General features: G+C 59.0%; 1 protein-coding gene across 1 annotated transcript in view; it reads left to right on the top strand.

Annotated features, from left to right (window-relative positions):
* Positions 1 to 19,490, top strand: part of WNK2 (WNK lysine deficient protein kinase 2) — a 170,159-nt gene that overhangs the window by 79,461 nt on the left and 71,208 nt on the right. Inside the window, exons 7-10 of the mRNA XM_071216586.1 lie at positions 4,171 to 4,462; positions 10,023 to 10,219; positions 15,107 to 15,262; positions 19,238 to 19,420. Coding sequence (XP_071072687.1) covers positions 4,171 to 4,462; positions 10,023 to 10,219; positions 15,107 to 15,262; positions 19,238 to 19,420 — 828 coding nt within the window. The remainder of the gene's footprint in view (positions 1 to 4,170; positions 4,463 to 10,022; positions 10,220 to 15,106; positions 15,263 to 19,237; positions 19,421 to 19,490) is intronic.

Here is a 19,490-nt window from a genome sequence, read left to right as displayed (position 1 = left end):
CCCGGTGTTGTGGGCCTCAGCGGGGTTCTCCGTCTCTTCCGGGCGCTGCTGTCGGGCGTCGGGGGCAGTGACGAGCCCCCTGGCCTGGCTGGGACCCCAGCCCTCTCTCGACAAGCCCCTGGGGGTCGTACCCTCGTTCTCTGGAGCCACCTGGAAAAGTCCCTCCCGGGCTCTCCGGCTGGAGGACGAAGGTCTCGTTGCCTGGGCTGCCTTTCCAGGCCGGGCTGCCCGCCGGCCCCCGAGCCCCGGCCCGTGGTAGCCTGGGGTGGGGAGAACCGGGCGCTCCGCCTCGGGCCCTGCCTTTTGGTGGCCACGGTTCCCCTCTGAGCTGGGTCCACTCACCCAGGAGCAGCCTCCGCCCGCGCCCCTCCTTCCAGGGGCTTCCGGCACAGACCTCAGACCTGAGCGAAGGGCAGACGTGATGTTAGGCGTCTCCGGGATTCCATCTGGTTCCCTGGAGGGCCTTCGGGCTGACAGCGGAATTTCCTTTTTAAGTAAAAACGAGCTACTGGCAAATGTGCAGGAAAGTTGCCGGTGTGCTTTCTCACCCTGAGCAAGTGGCTGATGTGCCCCATCGCCCTCAAGGTCTTTCTGCGTCTCTGCTGCTTACGCACAAGGCCGTTGCTGGTCAGAAGCAGGAATTAGCCCCGACGCATCGCGGCCGTCCAAGCCTCACGCCCGTCCACGGTTGGTCGCTTTTCCCGGGGTCCTGGAAGGAGCCGGCTCGGAGGCGCCCTGTGCATGGGACGTCACGTCCCTTTGGTCTCCTTTGGACAGGAAGGAGTCTCTCAGTCTTCCCTTGACCCGTCATGACCTTGATGCGTCTGAAGAGGACAGGCCGGCTGTTTGGGGACTGTCTCTCGGGTCGGGTTTGCTGTTTCCCGGGTGAGATTCAGGAGGCGCATCACTGGCAGGAGTTCCCCAGGACTGGAGCTGTGTTCTCTCCGCGCCCTGCCTCGGGCGCACGATCCCCGCCTGTGCCGTTGCTGGGGGTGCTCGCTCTGTGGCGTTACTCCTTGACCTCTGTGACTGCTAAGAACCTTATGGGGCTTACAGCCATATATCCAGGTTTTCATCAAGCTTTTTATCCATTTGTTCCATCTGTGGACTCCTGGTTTTCTAATTAGTTCAATAGGTTACGCTCCATTTATTATTAGTCACTTATTGCCGCATAATAAATTGTTTCCAAACATGACCATTTAAATACTGGTCATCTCATTCGGGTTCTGAGCCCCCTCAGCTTGGCTGGGTACTTCCGGCTCACATCTCTCATGAGGTTGAGTTGAGATGTTGCCCAGCGCTGCAGCCTCTGGAGACTCAATTTGGACCAAAGGCTCTGCCTGCAAGTCGCTCTTTCGGCTTTTGGCAAGAGACTTCAGTTCTTCCCCACGTGGCCCTCTCCATGCGGCTGATCACAGCGAGAGCAAATGATTCTTGAGAGAGATCGCACAGGCCCAGCCCGTGGAAGCTCCGTCTTTTTTCCTTTTCCTCTCTTCCCAGTCTTTCTATAACTTAGTATCGGAAGCGACATCCCATCACTTCCACCACTGTAAATTATTTATGGTCTTCCCACTTGCAGAGTGCATGTGGAGACTTTGTGGCCGTAACTTTAATACTTTCTTTCCTGTGACACGCACAATGTCCCACATTCGGCCGGCTGGGAGGCCCTTTGTGCTGTGTCCTTCTGACGTGCTCCCACAATTCTTTGGGCACCTCCTTAATTTCTGGCACCTGAGGATCTCCCAGGCTCAGCTGACACTTTTCCTGCCCCAGCACTGAATCTGCCAGTTCTTCTAGGACCCCTCGTCTCTTATATAACAGAACTAGATTCTTATCATGGAACATGGTAGTTAGGAGCCAAGATTTGGGTGCTGAGTGTGCTCATCGCCGTGTCGACACTGTGGCTCGCAGGTCCTCTCAGCGGGCGGAGGTGAGGAAGGGCTCCCTGTGTGTACACTGATCCACACGCACGTACACTCAGATCTGTAGTGGTGCGTATTTATGTATCCACCACCTGGTGAAAACCACACGTTCACACTTAATCGCCAATTCCAACCCAGCACCACAAGGGTCACCCTCATTTTGCCTGTTCCTGTTTTTATAACTGGTGATAGCGGGAAGCCTGGCTTCCTTTATTCTTAGTGTATTTTCTTATCTGATCGGTCCAACCTGTCCAACCCCCTCCCCTCCACCGCTGATTGTGTTCCCCGGCCCCACAATGCCCTGGCTCTCACATCTCTCAGTGGGCCTCCCCACGTGTCGACACCGGCCTTGTGCCGCCCAGACACTGATTCTCCGTGCTTCAAGGCCCTCCTGCTGGGGACCCCTCAGCCCTGCTTCAGCTGTGACCCCAGACTCTGGGCCACTGCTGCTCTCTCCACATCCCCTGCAGTGGAGACCTGACTCGGTCTGCCCTAGCAAATGCCATTAGGGCTGATGTTTCCAGGCAGGGAAGGGGAGTGTGTGTGGATTTGGAGTCTGAGCCATGACTGATAGGCGTGTGGTCATTGCAACTGTCCACCTAGCAGGAGCACCGCCTTCAAAAGGAAAAGAGAGGGGGAAGTGGATGTGGCTCAAGTGATTGGGCTCCCGCCTACCACACAGGAGGGCCATTTTCGGGTCATGGTTCCTCCCGGAGAAGACAAGACAACAAGCTGGCACAACAGGCTGGTGCGGCGAGTTGATGCAGCAAGAGACACATGGAGGAAAAAACAATGAGAGACACAACAAAGCAGGGAGCGGAGGTGGCTCATGCAATTAGGCACCTCCCTCCCACGTGGGAGGTCCTGGGTTCGGTTCCCAGTGCCTCCTAAAAAAAATATAAAGAAGATCAGCATGCAACAAACAGACAAAGCAAATGCAAAACAACGAGGGGATGGGGAGAAATAAAGAAAATCTTTTTTTTTTTTTAAAAAAAAAAAAGGAAAAGAGAGAAGCTCTGGCTTGATTGCTCTTGTGAACTCAGGATATTTCCTGACGACCGCAGGGCCCTTTTACCAATGCTCACCAGTGCTCTAAGTCAATTGTAGAATTGAGCCAGGAGGGGGTGCACCCCTTTCTGATCTCCGCTTGCACCGTGCACCTCCTTCCTGCACTTTGATTGTGTTCCCGTTCCCAACTGTGGCACCCTCTGGCCTCTGTGCTTTCTGCGCGCACGTCAGCAGCAAGGCCACATCCCAGACGTGGGCCCAGCCGCAGCCGCCCGCCTGCCCTCCAGCCTTTGCCGCTTTTTGAGCTGCTCTCCCTGCCCAAGGGTTGTTGTGCTCCCAGAGGAGACAGTGGGCGGCTGCCGCTGCTGCTGCTGGACTGGGAGCAAGCCCGTCCCGGGGGCGGGGATGGGGGAGGAGCTGCTGGAGGGTGTGGCTTTGGCTCTGGACTCTGCAGGAGGGGTGTGGGTCCCCACACGGCTCTCTTTTGCACCTGAGGCACCCATCACTGTTCCACCGCGATCTGACACACAAGGCCCCTTTCCCCACAGGTTTTTTTTTTTTTTTAATATTTATTATTTATTTATTTCTCTCCCCCACCCCAGTTGTCTGTTCTCTGTGTCTGTTTGTTGTGTGTTCTTGTTTTTGTCGGCTTCTGTTGTTGTCAGCGGCATGGGAATCTGTGTTTGTCTTTGTTGTGTCATCTTGTTGTGTCAGCTCTCCGTGTGGGCAGCGCCATTCCTGGGCAGGCTGCACTTTCTTTTGCGCTGGGCGGCTCTCCTTACGGGGTGCACTCCTTGCGTGTGGGGCTCACCTACGCCGGGGGCACCCCTGTGTGGTAGGGCACTCCTTGCGTGCATCAGCACTGCACATGGGTCAAAGAGGCCCAGGGTTCGAACGGCGGACCTCCCATGTGGAAGGCGGATGCCCTAACCACTGGGCCAAGTCCACTTCCCCTACAGGGTTTTATAGTTGAGCAAGGGCAAAAGGTTTGGGACAGATAACGAGACGATTACTAATGTGTGGAGTGCGTCTTGCCTCTGGGACAGGCCGAGTGATGGGAGCAGGCGGGGCAGAGCCTCCTTAGTGGGGTGCAGGAAGGCCTCCCCGAGAAGGGGATCCCACAGCAGACACCCCTCGGTCCGGCGCCACCATGCGAAGCCCAGGACCGAGCCCCCGGGTGGGGGCAGTGCGGGCTGGCGGTTCCCAGCGGCACCCACTGACGGGCTGACTTCCTTTGCAGGTCGAATCTGGATTCTTCCATGAGAGCGACGTCAAGATCGTGGCAAAGTCGATCCGTGACCGGGTGGCGCTGATCCAGTGGCGGCGGGAGAGGATCTGGCCGGCTCTGCAGTCGCAGGAGCAGCGGGACACGGGGAGCCCCGACAGGGCCCGGGGCCCGCAGGCGCCCCTGCATGTGCAGGTGACGTACCATGCGCAGGGCGGGCAGCCGGGGCCGCCGGAGCCCGAGGAGCCCGAGGCCGACCAGCACCTCTTCCCGCCCACGCTGCCGGCCAGCGCCACGTCCCTCGCCTGTGAGTGTCCCCGAAAGCCCTGGAGGGGCGGGCCGGGGGCTGGGGGGCACCGCCCAGCAGCTACGTCCCCACCCTCACTGAGCGCCGGGAGAATCGGCCCTCTCGAGGGAAGGTGAGCTCCTTTCCTTTTAGCGAGACACCCGGGGAGGAAGGCAGGGCGTACAGCGGTGGGCAGAGGCCCGGCGTGTTAGAGTGTGGCGGTGCTTCCCGCCGTCCACATCCCCGGCCACCCCGTCTCGGGCTCGTTTCCTTCCCGCCCAGGTCTGTGGGTGGCAGGCCCTGTGGGAAGGGCCCCCACCCCGGATTTCAGAGCGGGCGTGGCTCTGGGGGGGCATGGGCGGTACTGGGGGCTTCCCCGCGCAGCACGGAGATCTTTCTAGGACATCCCAAGGTCCGGCTGCTCGGGAGGGATGGGGCAGCCGTGTGGCCGGACCCAGGGCCTCCCGTGCCTGAGCCAGCGGAGTCTCAGAGCCCCGGGTTCTGATCCCAGCCCGCTCCCTGCCCGGGGCGGGCGCAGGTCCCCATCCTGTGGCGGATTCTGGTAGTTCCTGCCTTGTGCTCAGGGGAGGCTGTAGCCATGGCGGGAGCTGACAGCCGCCGTGCTCTGCTGGACACTTGCCCTCTGGGATGAACCCTCCCCAGCGTTACTTCAGTTTGAGGACAAAGCCTGCCTGGCCCTTGGTACCTTCTAAGAAAGCGTTCTCAGGGCATCTTTGGGACTCAGTGTATCTGGCGTCATAAGGCGCTTTGACAGGAGACTCTAGTTTCTTCTGCAGATACAGACAGGAGGGTGTCCTCCTTTGCCCTCAGTGTCCTTTTCCGCTCATCCCACAAGTTAACCTGGAGTGGAGTTACAGAGCCCAGCCACCCACTTGGCCAGTGTTGCACTTTGTTCGCGGGGCAAGTGTGAAGTAGCCCATCTGGTTTCTTTAACACATGTGTCCTTGTTTATGATTACAATAGCTAAAGGTTCTTCAAAGTCAGCTATTTAAATTCAGACAGGCCGTCTATCACTTTAACATAGTTCGGTCTCCTCATGATTTCACTCGAACCTCCTTAACTTTGCTTTGGAGAATGAAATTGTTCCATCCTGGTTCCCATTTTCTCCTAAATCCAGAAAGTTAATCAAAGAGCACAAACTTTTTGTAGGAAAAAGCTCCCCAGGTCAGAAACACTTAATTGTTGGGTAAACCATTTCTAGAATGGACAGTAGGTAATCTCCTTTTGTCTTACTTTGAAGAGGCATCGTTTGGGGTCTAGAAAGATGTTCCACTTGGGGTAAGATATTATCCTACAGGTTCGACCCAGTATCAGAAAATTAGCTTTAGCTGTTAAATTGCTAGAGCTAAATTCAGTGACGGGCTTTCGCTATGCAAACATACAGTTTTGGGTCTGACTTAGAATGATTCTGGCATTTTCCATGTAACATCTTTAGATTTTTAAAAAGTGTTTTTACTTATTTGTTTCCATTTTTTTTTACATAATGTAGTCACACGACATAGAATTCAAACATTGAAATTATCCTGCATGACATTGCAGTGATGGATACAGGCCATTATGCATTTTGTCAAACCCTGTAAAACTGTGCAGTGCAAACTGGTTAGCAGCAGTGCTTCATGTGTTCATCAGTTGTAAGAAGCGTACTACACTAACGAAGGGTGTTGTTTATGGGGAAGAGTGTGGGAGGGGGGAGGGGTGGGGTGTATGGAAGTCCCTTATATTTTTGATGTAGCATTTATGTAATCTAAAACTTAAAAAAATATATATAGTCAAAGAGGGTGGATGGCAAAAAGCCATTTAATTTTTTTTCCCCAGGGGCAACCAGCATTGCCAGTTTCTAACTCTCCTTCTGGGATAACCCCTCACCTATAATCTCCACACTCCTCCATTCCCCTTTAGGACACAAGTGATAGCAGGTGACACACTTTCCTGCGCCCTGCTTTTGGTCTTTCCTCATTAGAACAGCGGGGCACCCCCTCCTTCCATGGGGCTGCCCAGCCTTCCCGGGAACGGCTAGATCGTATTAGTGAGAGAACTTCCAGGCAATGCCAGAGAGCAGACCCACTGTCAGTCTTCTGTTATCAGGACTGTTCGGGAAACGGACTTGGCCCAGTGGTTAGGGCGTCCGTCTACCACATGGGAGGTCTGCGGTTCAAACCCCGGGCCTCCTTGACCCATGTGGAGCTGGCCCATGCGCAGTGCTGATGTGCGCAAGGAGTGCCCTGCCTCGCAGGGGTGTCCCCCGCGTAGGGGAGCCCCACGCGTAAGGAGTGCACCCCGTAAGGAGAGCCGCCCAGCGCGAAAGAAAGTGCAGCCTGCCCAGGAATGGCGCCGCCCACACTTCCCGTGCCACTGACAACAACAGAAGCGGACAAAGAAACAAGATGCAGCAAATAGACACAGAGAACAGACAACGGGGTGGGGGGGGATTAAATAAATAAATAAATCTTTAAAAAAAAAAAACAAAAAACACACACAGGTGTTTTGGATAAAACAGATGCGTCATTTTTTCTGTGACCTGACTGTTGGGTTTTCCTTTATCAGCCCACCTCTCTCTCTATCCTGAGCTCACTACCGTGTCTTTGGCCTAACTCCATTGAAGCACGCAGTGACTGACAGTTTTGTCAGTGAATTTTTAAAAAGTTTTAAATTTACCTCCAATGTTCACTTTTCAGTATGCAACTAATAAGTACATTGGCTTTTTAAAAAAGCAAAACAAGAAAGTGGACGTGGCTCAACTGATGGAGCATCCACCTACCACATGGGAGGTCCAGGGTTGGATCCCCAGGGCCTCCTGACCCGTGTGGAGCTGGCCTACGCACAGTGCTGATGCGTGCAAGGAGTGCCATGCCACGCAGGGGTGTCCCTTGCGTAGGGGAGCCCCGCGCACAAGGAGTGCGCCCCACAAGGAGAGCCACCCCACATGAAAAAGCGCAGCCTGCCCAGGAGTGGCACGGCACATATGCAGAGCTGACGCAGCAGGATGACGCAACGAAAAAAAAAAGAGGCGCAGTTTCCTAGTGCCACCAGATAATGCAAGTGGATGCAGAGGAACACACAGTGAATGGACACAGCAGACAAACGGGGGGGTGGGGGGAGAGGGGAGAGAAATAATATTTAAAAAAAAAAAAGCAAAATGTCACCCATATGGCTAAAATCCACCCTGCCCATCTCTCTAACCCTGGTCCCCTGGCCACACATTATTTTTATTTTTTAAGGAAGCTTTAGGTTACATAAATGTTATGTCAAAAATACAGGGGATTCCCATAACCCCCCCCTCCCCGCATTAACAGCACACCTCCTGGGTCTGGGTCTGGTGCCTTTGTTACGAGGGACGAATGTGTCTTGGAGCGTTGCTCCTGCAGGGGTGATTTACCATCCAGAGTGGTCGCGCAGGCGCAGGCTCCCCTCGCGTTTTGCCGTGACATCTCCTCGGCTGTCCCTTATTGGCAGTTTAACACCTGTGCTTGCTTTCCCACCTGCTTGGGCACAAATGCTAAAAGGCATCCAGACGTTTGAGAGAGTAACATAGAAAGTCTGGAAGTTCTTGAAGAATCCTTTCTCCCTGCAGCCCCAGCCTCTGTGAGAAACAGAGGCTGCGTGTGTGATGCTTCCCCCAGAGGCTCCCACGCTCGCTGACCGGGGCGTCGCCCGGAGCCGGGCGCCGGGTGCTTGGGCGCTGGGTGGTGGGAGGGGGGCCAGGCACCTGGCAGCTCAGCGGACCCCGGAAGCGGCCGGCAAGGGGCTGTTGGGGCCGTTGAGCCCCTGAGGGGCACCCCGAGGAGACTGGCTGACAGCACCCTGTGCATCCTGGCCGTGCGTCCTAGGAGAAACTGCCTTGATCACACAGGCAGGGCTCTCTGCCTTTCGTGTGCCTCTCTGGAGATGTGTCAGGTCTCCACGCACTGTCCTCTCCTGCCTTCCCTTTCCTCTCTCTCACTCCCCCCTCTCCCCATCGTCTTCCCCCTCCCCTCCCTGCTCCGCTCCCTTTCCTCTCTCTCTCTTTTCCTCCCTCTCCCTCTCCCTCTCCTTTCCTTCCCCCCTTCCCTTCCTTTTCCTTTCCTCCCTCCCTGCCTCCCTCTGTAAGTGGAAATGACTCGGCAGGTTGGCTCATTAAAAAAAAAAAATCAGAGCCATTTGTCTAATTGGTTTTGCACAATCAAACTCAGCGTTCCTAATGTTTTCCTAGGTTACAGCTAAATTCCCTTCAGCTTCTGGGAAAAATACATTGATGCAAAGTCACCAAGATTTCCCTTTATTTTGTCTTAAGTTATAAGAGGACACAATATTGACCCTCTAAAATAGCTTGGCGTTCTTAGGTGGCAAATCGTAAGGTTTGTGGAGCTTTTTGGAATCTGGAAACAGTAGACCTAAAATGCAATGGTGAAAAGGTCTATCTATCTATCTATCTATCTATCTATCTATCTATCTATCTATCTATCTATCTATCTATCTATCATCTATCTAATCTATCTAATCTATCTATTTTTGAGGTGCTAGGGCCGGGGATTGAACCCAGGACCTTGTATGTGGGAAGCCGGCGCTCAACCACTGAGCCACATCCGCTCCCTAAATTAGTTTTTTGTTTGCTTCCTTGTTTGTTTTTTTTTGTTTTTAGGAGGCACCAGGACCTGAACCTAGGACCTCCCGTGTGGGAAGCAGGCGCTCAGCCGCTCAAGCCCCACCTGCTCCCCGGGTTTATTTTATTTTCCATCCTCGCTGGCACAAGCAGTCGGGGTGCGCTGTCTCCCCAGTCTGCAGGCTGTGCGGGTCCACCACACAGCCAGGTTTGGGGGCGTGGGCGCTGGCCCAGCGGCCGGGCCTCTGAGTGCCTGACATGCGGTGCCCCGGGGAGGCTGCGGTGCAGGAGCCCCGGGGCAGCCCCAGGCCCCCTGCACTCCCCGCACGGCTGCGATCATCCCTCCCACTCCCGTTTCCCACATGGTACCAGCACCACCAGGGCCCGGGGTTTGGACCGGCTCTCCCAGCCGACGTCGAGCCCATGCTCTTCACCACGTTGGGTGAAGGCAGTCAGGTTCTCCCCCCTCCAGGAGAAAATCCAGCTGATCAGTGTTTTCCCTGCACCCGACATTAGCTCTTGGGTAACTCGGACGTTTCGGCACCTCGTGCCTTTTCAGAGCCCAGGCGAGCCCTTACTTTCCCAGCTGGGATAAGCCTCGCTGAAAACACGGGTCGGCTAGTGCATCGGTGAACAGGGGTGGAAATAACTGTAGCTGCCCTGTGGGGGGACCGAGTGACACGTAGACCTGGGAGCTGGCCAGGCCCGGGGGGCACCCGCCGGACATGGCTCTGTGTCCGAGGGGGCTGTTAATAGGCTCTCGGGGGTCCGGGATGCCATGTGATACACGCAGTCCTCAGTACTGCTCTGTTGATTCACACGACACGTGCTTGATTTCTGCCAAAGCCGTCTAGGTGGGCTGGCTGGGCACGAGCCAGCGTGCCCGTTTCCCGGGGCCATGCGGGGCCGCCTGGTGACGCTGCGGTGGGGTGGTGTCCGGGAGCGCTCCCCTCTCAGCCGGCCTGGCTTTGTCCTCCACAGCGGACAGCACGTTCGACAGCGGCCAGGGGTCCACCGTGTACTCGGACTCCCAGAGCAGCCAGCAGGGCGTGGTCTACAGCTCGCTCCCCGAGGCCCTGCCCGCCGCCGGCCAGGCCGCGTACAGCCCACCCGTGAGCGACGGGCCCTGCCTGCCGCACAGCCTGCCCGCGCTGGGGGCCTACCAGCAGCCCGCTGCGGTGAGTCTGCCCCCCACTTGCCCTGGGCTCGGGCAACGTCTCCCCGACCACCCCAAAAACGGCCGGTCTCGTCTGAGAGCTGGGAGGGCTTCGGGGCACGTGACGGGGCGTGCGGGGCTGGGGCGTGAGCTTTCTTGGCCTGTGATCAGAGACATAGTCGACGTTCCCATCAGGGGACGTGCAGGGGGTAAGTCAACCGCTGGGAGAGGGCCACCTTTGCTGGGTATTAAAGAGCTGCAAACTAAAGTCAGCTTAGGGGAAGTGGACTTGGCCCACTGGTTAGGGCGTCCGTCTACCACATGGGCGGTCTGCGGTTCAAACCCCGGGCCTCCTTGACCCGTGAGAAGCTGGCCCATGCACAGTGCTGATGCACGCAGGGAGTGCCCTGCCACGCAGGGTTGTCCCCCCCATAGGGGAGCCCCACGCGCAAGGAGTGCGCCCTGTAAGGAGAGCCGCCCAGCGCGAAAGAAAGTGCAGCCTGCCCAGGAATGGCACCGCACACATGGAGAGCTGACACAGCAAGATGACGCAACAAAAAGAGACAGATTCCCATGCCGCTGACAACAACAGAAACGGACAAAGAAGACGACGTAGCAAATAGACACAGAACAGACAACTAGGGTGGGGGGGGGAAGGGGAGAGAAATAAATAAATCTTAAAAAAAAAAAAAAAAGTCAACTTGAAAGTCCCAGTGATGGAGAAAGAAAGTATGGCATCTGAGAATCGGTCCCCGTGCCCCCCAGTGCTGGCGCGGCGGTGGCGAGGCTGAAGGGGTCCACCTGCCCTTCTCCACCCCGTCACGGCCCAGCCCAGGGCTGAAGGCTCCCTCGGCGGTGAACAGACGCCTGTCGATGACCGGCTTTGGGTGCCACGTGGCCTGGGCCGTAAGAACCTGCATTCCCGTTGACCCAGGGCCCCGTTCCTGAGAAAGTTCCTCGAACAAGTTGAAGGCGATGCCTTAGTTTCCTGCGGCTGCTGTAACAAAGACCGCAGGCTGGGTGGGATCGTCGTCTCGTGGTGCTGGAGGCAAGAAGGCGGAAATCCAGGTGGCGCAGGGCCGTGCTCCCTCCGAAAGCTGCGGAGACTCCGTGCAGCCTCGTGCTGGCTCCTGGCTTGCCGGCCAGCCTCAGCGCCCTTTGGCTTGCAGCCGCCTCACGCCAGGCTCCCCCTGCCGTCGCCGGCCTCCTTCTCCACTAACGTGCTCCTCATTTCTGTCTGCGCCCTTCCCAGCCTCACCAGCAGCACCTTTAACTAGAGGCTCTATTTCTAGCAGCATTCTGTGTGTGACGATCGAGGTGTTGTCTTAGAAGCTGTCTGCACAGCTTCTGAGCCCTCACCAGAATTTTTTTTTTTGTAAGTACCAGGGCTGGGGATTGAACCTGGGACCTGGTATCTGGGAAGCCGGTGCCACATCGGCTCTCTTGAGTTGGTTTCTTCATTTGTTTGCTTGTTGTTTGTTTTTTTGTTTTTAGGAGGCACCGGGAACTGAACCCGGGAGCTCCCTTTTGGGAGGCGGGTGCTCAACCACTTGAGCCACATCCGCTCCCCATCACCAGAATTTAAAATGCACACCTTCCTATCAACCGTCTCTTTGGTGTCAATGAGGACTTTTCTCCCAAGCACCTTAATATCCTTCCAGCCTCTGCCCACGCCCCAGTTCCAAAGCCACTTCAGCATTTTTTAGTATGGTGTTGCAGCAGCCCTGGGAGATTAAATGCAGATGAACTAAAAAAGCATTCCTCACGTTTACGAAACAGTCGACGCGCCCTCGCGGTCCGGCTCTGATGGTACGTCAAGCCACCCTGGGCGTTTCTCCTCCGGATTTTAAACAACCGTTCGACATTCTAGGGCAGAGCCAGGGAAAGTGTTTGCTGTAAGAACGTTGGAGACGCAGAATGACGGAAACAGCCTCATGCTGGGAATTTACCTGTGGAATGATTTCTGGGAACAGGAAAACACTGAGCGTAATAGGTGAAAATAGGAACTTGCTGGATGAGGAGGGTGGCATAAATAGGAAGTCAAAGGGTCACTTCTTTCACGGTTCCCGAGGTGCCCTTGAGCTCCAGGCGCAGAGGCCCTCCCCGAGCCTGCGCCCTGCTGCGGGTCCCTCCTCTCCCGGCCGTTCGGTCGGGTCGGGTGGCCTCTGCCTGCACCCGTCCTACCCCTGCTCCCAGGCCTGGCTGCCGGCCGTGGGCTCTGACATTTTATCTCGAAGAGGGTTGACCACTTGGGGCAGCGTTTGCGGCCTGACCACCCCGTCCCGCTGGCCGCCCACCACCCACCTCTGGGACCTCTGTTCCTCTCGTTGGGGCGAGGCCCCGGCCCGTGTCCCGTGGGGACCTCTGATCCTTCCCAAGAACATCGGGGCTGGGGGCTCCCCGCCGGCCGGGCGCATCCCGGAGCGCGGCGTCGCTGTCCCCTCCTGTCTGCTCGGGGCCGGGCAGGGGTAAAGTTGGGTGAAGTTCCCTGGGCAAAGCAGTCGACGCCACCGCTTGCCCCATAGCCCTGGCTTCCAGAGACCCAGGGTGTTTGCGATGTCTTTGCATTTTACGATTTAAAAGGGCAGGAAAGAGTTGATGAGGCGAAGGGTGGCTCCCAGATGGTGGTTTGGGGCTTGAAGACTGACCCGAGCTGGGGCTGAGCAGGGTCGCTCCCACCGAGCTTTTGAGGCTCTGAGCCCAGGGCTTGGATTTTCCACGGCCGTGAGCGCCGCGCCGGGCTCCCGCCGTGCCTGCCTCCATGCAGCGTCCACCCCAGAGCCGTGCAGCAGGTCTCTGCCCCCTCTCCCGAAGGAGGCTGCTGCACAGGCAGGCCCGGGGCCTTCCGTCTCCCTGCCTCTTCACCTAAAAACGCTCCGCTGGGGCTGGAAAGGGCCCCCAGGCGGGTGGCGCAGCGACAGGGCCTTGCGGAGGTCCCCAGAAGCCCAGCCTCAGCCCTCGCCCTGTCCCAGCCTGGGCCTCTCCTGCTGGGCGCTTGCCATGGTGTTACGCCGCTGGGAAGGGGTGAAGGAGACGCTCGGTGGGGGGCGGGGCCCAGCCCTGGAGGCAGCCCGGCTGAGCGCACACGGGGCCACTCCCCGCAGTGCTCCCCGGCCTCCAGAGCTGCCTGACGCAGGGACCTTGTTCTCCAGCCCAAGTCCAGGCCCCTCCGTCCCCTGAGCCTTCTGTGTCCTCTGGGCCTCGGGCCCAAGTAACCCCCTCAGCCATCAGAGGCCCCCAGTTCTCCGAGTCCCCCCGGGCCCAGCCCAAGGCCAGCCCTCGCCCCCAGCCATCCGGGTCCTCTGGGGCCAGCCTGGCCCGAGCGCCGGCTGCACTGGTGCTTGGGCACCCGACACCTGCTTGGCAGAAGCCCGAGGGGCTGCGGCTCGGGGCCGGTGGATGGTGGAGTGGAATCAGGGACACAGGCTTGGGGGACAAGACTCACTCCACTTCGGCTACAGATAAATCCGGAGCAGAGGCTCGAGCCCACGTGCTACCTGCTATTTCCGTCTTGCCCCCCTGCGGCTCTTCATAAAGCACTTACTGTGAAAGGTGAAACAAACGGTAGCAGGGCTGGACATGACCGTCATCTCTTCCATCCGGAAAACCCCAAGTGAGAGAACATTCCACGGCCAACAGGGAAGAATCCCAGCCTCAGAAGCCGTCGGCCTGCGCTCAGTCTCGTTGGCTTCTCCCGTTACCATTACTTGAAATAAATCCCAAACATGGAGACATATTTCCCTATAAATATTTGTGCGTATCTGTAAACGATAAGGACTCTCAGGAAACAAAACCACAATACTGTTATCAAACCAAAAAAATTAACAGCAATGCCTAACATCAAGTATGCCGAGTTCAAACCTCCGTCTGGACCCGCCCTTGGGCAGGGCGTCTGTGGGGTAGACCTGCAGTTGACTGCAAGGGCTCGCACGTTTCTGAATTGGAAGCTTCCCTTCCGTACTGGAGTTCTCCAGAGAGAACCAGCAGGACTTGTGCGTGTGCAGATAGTCATTAAAGAATTTGCTCTTATGACCACGGGGGCTGGCAAGTCCAGACTCTATAGGGCAGGCCACTGGCTGGAAACACTGATACGAGTGATGTTGAAGTCCTTAGACCAGATTCCCCAGGGGAAGGATGGCTGACTGGAAATTCTAGCAAGAGCCAATGCTGACACTGAGGCAGACATTCTTCTGACACCTGAAGTCCTCAGTTCTGGCTTTTCAGACCTCCAACATAGCTGAGGGCAGTTGCCTTTTGTTAATTGTAGATGCAGTCAGGTTATTGTAGATGCAAACCCTACCTAAAGAATCCCACATAGTAACAAGCAGGCCAGTGCTAGGTCAAATAACTGGGCACTATAGCCAGTTGACACATGAAATTAACCTTCACATCTTTCTTTCTTTTACCCTTTGTATTTTCACTGAGGCGTGCTGGCTCTGCAGAGTTCCTTCTGTCTGCATTTTGCTGCATAATTTTGCACTGCTCTGCACGTGTGTTTCCATTTTGCCATATTCTGTGACTTGATCTACTGACTGTTTACTTTTTTTAGAGTTGCAGTCATATATGCAGTAAGCATATATCTTGATATCCTTTCCTAACTTACAATACAACAAGCATTTCTCCAAAAAAAAATGATCTTTTTTTGTGGCTGCATAATATTCCATGGAGGGTAGTGTTCCAGAACATTCTTTCATTGGACGTTGTGGCTGCTCTTGACTCTTCCCTGTTGAGGGTCGCTCTGCCCTGGTTTCTGCTGAATGAGGTTCCCAGGTGAAGCATCCTCGTGGGATGCGGGGGCACCAGGTCACCCGGCCCCATCCTGCTCCCACTGCCGGGGAGCACTGGCTTGGGGTGGGGGGTGCTCCTCAAGGCAGCGGCTGAGCGGGGGTGCCTGGGCTTCTCTCCGCAGCCTGGCCTGTCAGTGAGCTCCGTCCTGCCCCCCGCCCGCCCCCCGCTGCCCCAGCAGCATTTCCCAGAACCGGCAATGACCTTCGCTCCCGTGCCGCCGACGCCCAGCGCCCCCGGGCCAACGGGCCTGGGCCAGCCGGCGCCCCCCAGCCAGCAGGTAAGCGCGGGGTCGCCCCGTCTCACGTCCACCCCGGCCACCTCGGCCAGCCCGCCGTTTGGGTAGGGGTTGGCCACTGCACTGCTTTAAGGGGTCCCAGCCGGGCGGGGGGGAGGGGCTCTGGACTGAGATCCAGGCCTGGGGGAGCCCCAAGGAGACAGCGCAGCCCGGATAGGGGCTGGGTCTGCAGGGCCAGCCGCCTGGGGGGCCGGGTCAGGGCGAGGCTGTGGCCCTCCTTGCTGTAGCTCCTGGCCCTGTACCCGGCCGGGGGCGGGGAGACCCCACGGGGAGCCTTGCACCTCGGCGACGCAAGACTGGCTGTTCCCATCCCCACCCCGGAGCCGGCCACGAAAACATGGCGGGTGGGGTAGAGTGGGTGTAGCTCAAGTGGGTGAGCGCCTGCTTCCCACATGCAAGGCCCCGGGTTCGATTCCCAGTACCTCCTGAAAACAAACACACAAGTGAAAAAACCAGCTCTCACTGGGGAATGGCTGTAGCTCCGTGGTCGAGCACCCGCTTCCCATGTGTGAGGGCCTGGGGCCATTCCCCGGTACCTCCTAAAACAATAAACAGAAGAAGGCAGGGGGTGCGGGTGCTGGCAGGCCGAGCACCCATCACCTCAGGCCTCACCCTGGGAGACCCAGGCCCCTGAGACCGCCCGTCTGTCGGCATGACCCCGGTGCCGTCTCCCCGAGGAGACGGTGGCCGCCTTGGGTGAGCTCTGCTGTCCGCCGTTAGTGGCCCGGCCCCTGGCCTCCTGCCGTCCGGGGTCTCCCACTCCCACCTGCCCCCACCCCATCTCTCATGAGGTGCCTTCCACAGGGACGCATTACTCCTGACCCGCCGCCCTCGCCATGGGGGAGCAAGACCGCCCTGAAATCACCCCCTTCCTGCACCCCCGAGCACCCCACACCAGGGCCCCCGTGGCCCCCTCAGCCCTCCACGCTGCCCGCCCCCGCCAGGCCCCGTCCCCCTGTCTCAGCACAGCCGCCGCGGGGCCCGGGGACACCCCTTCTCCCCGTCCTGTTTCCCGGCACGCGCTGGCCGGTGTCCACCCCGAGGTCGCCTGCCTGAGCTGCTCGGCCCGGCAGGCCGCCCTCGCGGCGCCCTTCACGCAGGGCGGTCCCCGCGCCCCGTTTCCTGGGGCTGCCAGAGCCGAGCCCCCCGGGCGGGCCGGGATGGAGTCCCGGGCGAGGCGCTGCCCTCCGCCCCCCCTTGGGCCTCCCGCCCTGGTGGCCGGTCAGCGGCGGGCGGCCAGGTCTCCTGCGCCAGCCGCGCCGAGCGCAGGGCCCCTGGGCCACGACCTCGTGGGGCTCGCCTCGGTCACCTGCACGGCCGTGTTTCCAAGAAGGCCCCGTCCTGCGGGGTGGGGGGTCAGGGCCGCAGCGTATTTTTGGGGGAGATGTAGCTCAAGCCGTGATACTAGCTCCAAAGAGTGGTGCGAGGTGTGTGTGTGAGCATGTGGAGGGGGTGTGAGCGGTGGGGTGTGGCGGTGTGTGCTGGAGGGGCCTGTTTGCGTGGTGAGGGGAGAGGGGTGTGTGGAGGGGTGTGTGTGAGCGTGTGAGTGTGCATGTGGAGGGGCGTGTGGGGGGAGGGGTGTGTACATGGGGAGGGGTTTGTGGTACGGTGTGTGGTGTGAGTGGATGTGGAGGGGCGTGAGCGTGTGGGGTGGGAGAGTATGCGCGTGAGCATGAGCGTGTGATAAGGTGCGTGTGGGGGGAGAGGTGTGCGATGGGCATGCGTGCAAGTGTGTAGGGGTGTGTGCGTGAGCATATGGGGTATGTGTGGTAAGGCATGTGAGTGTGTGGAGGGGTGTGTATGAACGTGGTGGGTGTGGTAAGCGTGTGGTGTGTATATGGGAAGGTATGCGTGTGAGCGTGGAGGGGTGTGAGCGTGTGGTAAGGTGCGTGTGAGCGTGGAGGGGTGTGAGCGTGTGGTAAGGTGCGTGTGAGCGTGGAGGGGTGTGAGCGTGTGGTAAGGTGCGTGTGAGCGTGGAGGGGTGTGAGCGTGTGGTAAGGTGCGTGTGAGCGTGGAGGGGTGTGAGCGTGTGGTAAGGTGCGTGTGAGCGTGGAGGGGTGTGAGCGTGGGGTAAGGTGTGTGAGCGTGGAGGGGTGGGAGCGTGTGGTAAGGTGCGTGTGAGTGTGGAGGGGTGGGAGCGTGTGGTAAGGTACGTGTGAGCGTGGAGGGGTGTGAGCGTGTGGAGGTGCGTGTGAGCGTGGAGGGGTGTGAGCGTGTGGAGGTGCGTGTGAGCGTGGAGGGGTGTGAGCGTGTGGTAAGGTGTGTGAGCGTGGAGGGGTGTGAGCGTGTGGTAAGGTGCGTGTGAGCGTGGAGGGGTGTGAGTGTGTGTTGGGGTGTGTGAGTGTGGAGGGGTGTGAGCGTGTGGTAAGGTGCATGTGAACGTGGAGGGGTGTGAGCGGTGGGGTGTGGCGGTGTGTGCTGGAGGGGCCTGTGTGCGTGGTGAGGGGAGAGGGGTGTGTGGAGGGGTGTGTGTGAGCGTGTGAGTGTGCGTGTGGAGGGGTGTGTGGGGGAGGGGTGTGTACATGGGGAGGGCTTTGTGGTACGGTGTGTGGTGTGAGTGGATGTGGAGGGGCGTGAGCGTGTGGGGTGGGAGAGTATGCGTGTGAGATGAGGAGGAGCGTGTGATAAGGTGCGTGTGGGGGGAGAGGTGTGTGATGGGCATGCGTGCAAGTGTGTAGGGGTGTGTGCGTGAGCATATGGGGTATGTGTGGTAAGGCGTGTGAGTGTGTGGAGGGGTATGAACGTGGTGGGCGTGGTAAGCGTGTGGTGTGTATATGGGAAGGTATGCGTGTGAGCGTGGAGGGGTGTGAGCGTGTGGTAAGGTGCGTGTGAGCATGGAGGGGTGTGAGCGTGTGGTAACGTGCGTGTGAGCGTGGAGGGGTGTGTGTGTTGGGGTGCGTGTGAGCGTGGAGGGGTGGGAGCGTGTGGTAAGGTGCGTGTGAGCGTGGAGGGGTGTGAGCGTGAGGTAAGGTGTGTGAGCGTGGAGGGGTGGGAGCATGTGGTAAGGCGCGTGTGAGCGTGGAGGGGTGTGAGCGTGGGGTAAGGTGTGTGAGCGTGGAGGGGTGTGAGCGTGGGGTAAGGTGTGTGAGCGTGGAGGGGTGTGAGCGTGGGGTAAGGTGCGTGTGAGCGTGGAGGGGTGTGAGCGTGTGTTGGGGTGCGTGTGAGCATGGAGGGGTGTGAGCGTGTGGAGGTGCGTGTGAGCGTGGAGGGGTGTGAGCGTGTGGAGGTGCGTTTGAGCGTGGAGGGGTGTGAGCGTGTGGTAAGGTGCGTGTGAGCGTGGAGGGGTGTGAGCGTGTGGAGGTGCGTTTGAGCGTGGAGGGGTGTGAGCGTGTGGTAAGGTGCGTGTGAGCGTGGAGGGGTGTGAGTGTGTGTTGGGGTGTGTGAGCGTGGAGGGGTGTGAGCGTGTGGTAAGGTGCGTGTGAGCGTGGAGGGGTGTGAGTGTTTGGTAAGGTGCGTGTGAGCGTGGAGGGGTGTGAGCGTGTGGTAAGGCGCGTGTGAGCGTGGAGGGGTGTGAGCGTGTGGTAAGGCGCGCGTGAGCGTGGAGGGGTGTGAGCGTGTGGTAAGGCGCGTGTGAGCGTGGAGGGGTGTGAGCGTGGGGTAAGGTGTGTGAGCGTGGAGGGGTGTGAGCGTGTGGTAAGGTGTGTGAGCGTGGAGGGGTGTGAGTGTTTGGTAAGGTCCGTGTGAGCGTGGAGGGGTGTGAGCGTGTGGTAAGGCGCGTGTGAGCGTGGAGGGGTGTGAGCGTGTGGTAAGGCGTGCGTGAGCGTGGAGGGGTGTGAGCGTGGGGTAAGGTGTGTGAGCGTGGAGGGGTGTGAGCGTGGGGTGGGGTGTGTGTGTGTGAGCGTGGAGGGGTGTGAGCGTGGGGTGGGGTGTGTGCGTGTGAGCTGGGGGCACGCCCCGCGGCCCCGCGTCGCTGGCCGCAGGTGAGGCGCGCCCGCAGCAAGCCCCTCCCGCCCGCAGCCGCCCGCCGTGGCCCCGCCGGCGCCCCTGCCGCAGGTCCTGGCCCCGCCGCCCGCCATGGCCCCGCTCCAGCCCGCGCCGCCCGCCCTGCCCGCCTACCTGCCGCCGCCCGCGCCGGTGGTGGCCGCTGCTCCGCTGCCGCCGGCGCCCCTGCAGCCGCTCGCCCAGGCGCCTGCGCCCCAGGTACTCGGGCCCCTGGCGGGGGTCTCCGTGGGGGGGTCCGCGGCGTGACAGAGGCCTGCGTGGCCGCCCG

This window comes from Dasypus novemcinctus, chromosome 8 (assembly GCF_030445035.2).
Source record: "Dasypus novemcinctus isolate mDasNov1 chromosome 8, mDasNov1.1.hap2, whole genome shotgun sequence".
Classification (NCBI taxonomy): domain Eukaryota; kingdom Metazoa; phylum Chordata; class Mammalia; order Cingulata; family Dasypodidae; genus Dasypus; species Dasypus novemcinctus.
Note: the sequence above shows the minus strand (reverse complement) of the source record. Positions and strands in the feature narration are given on the sequence as shown.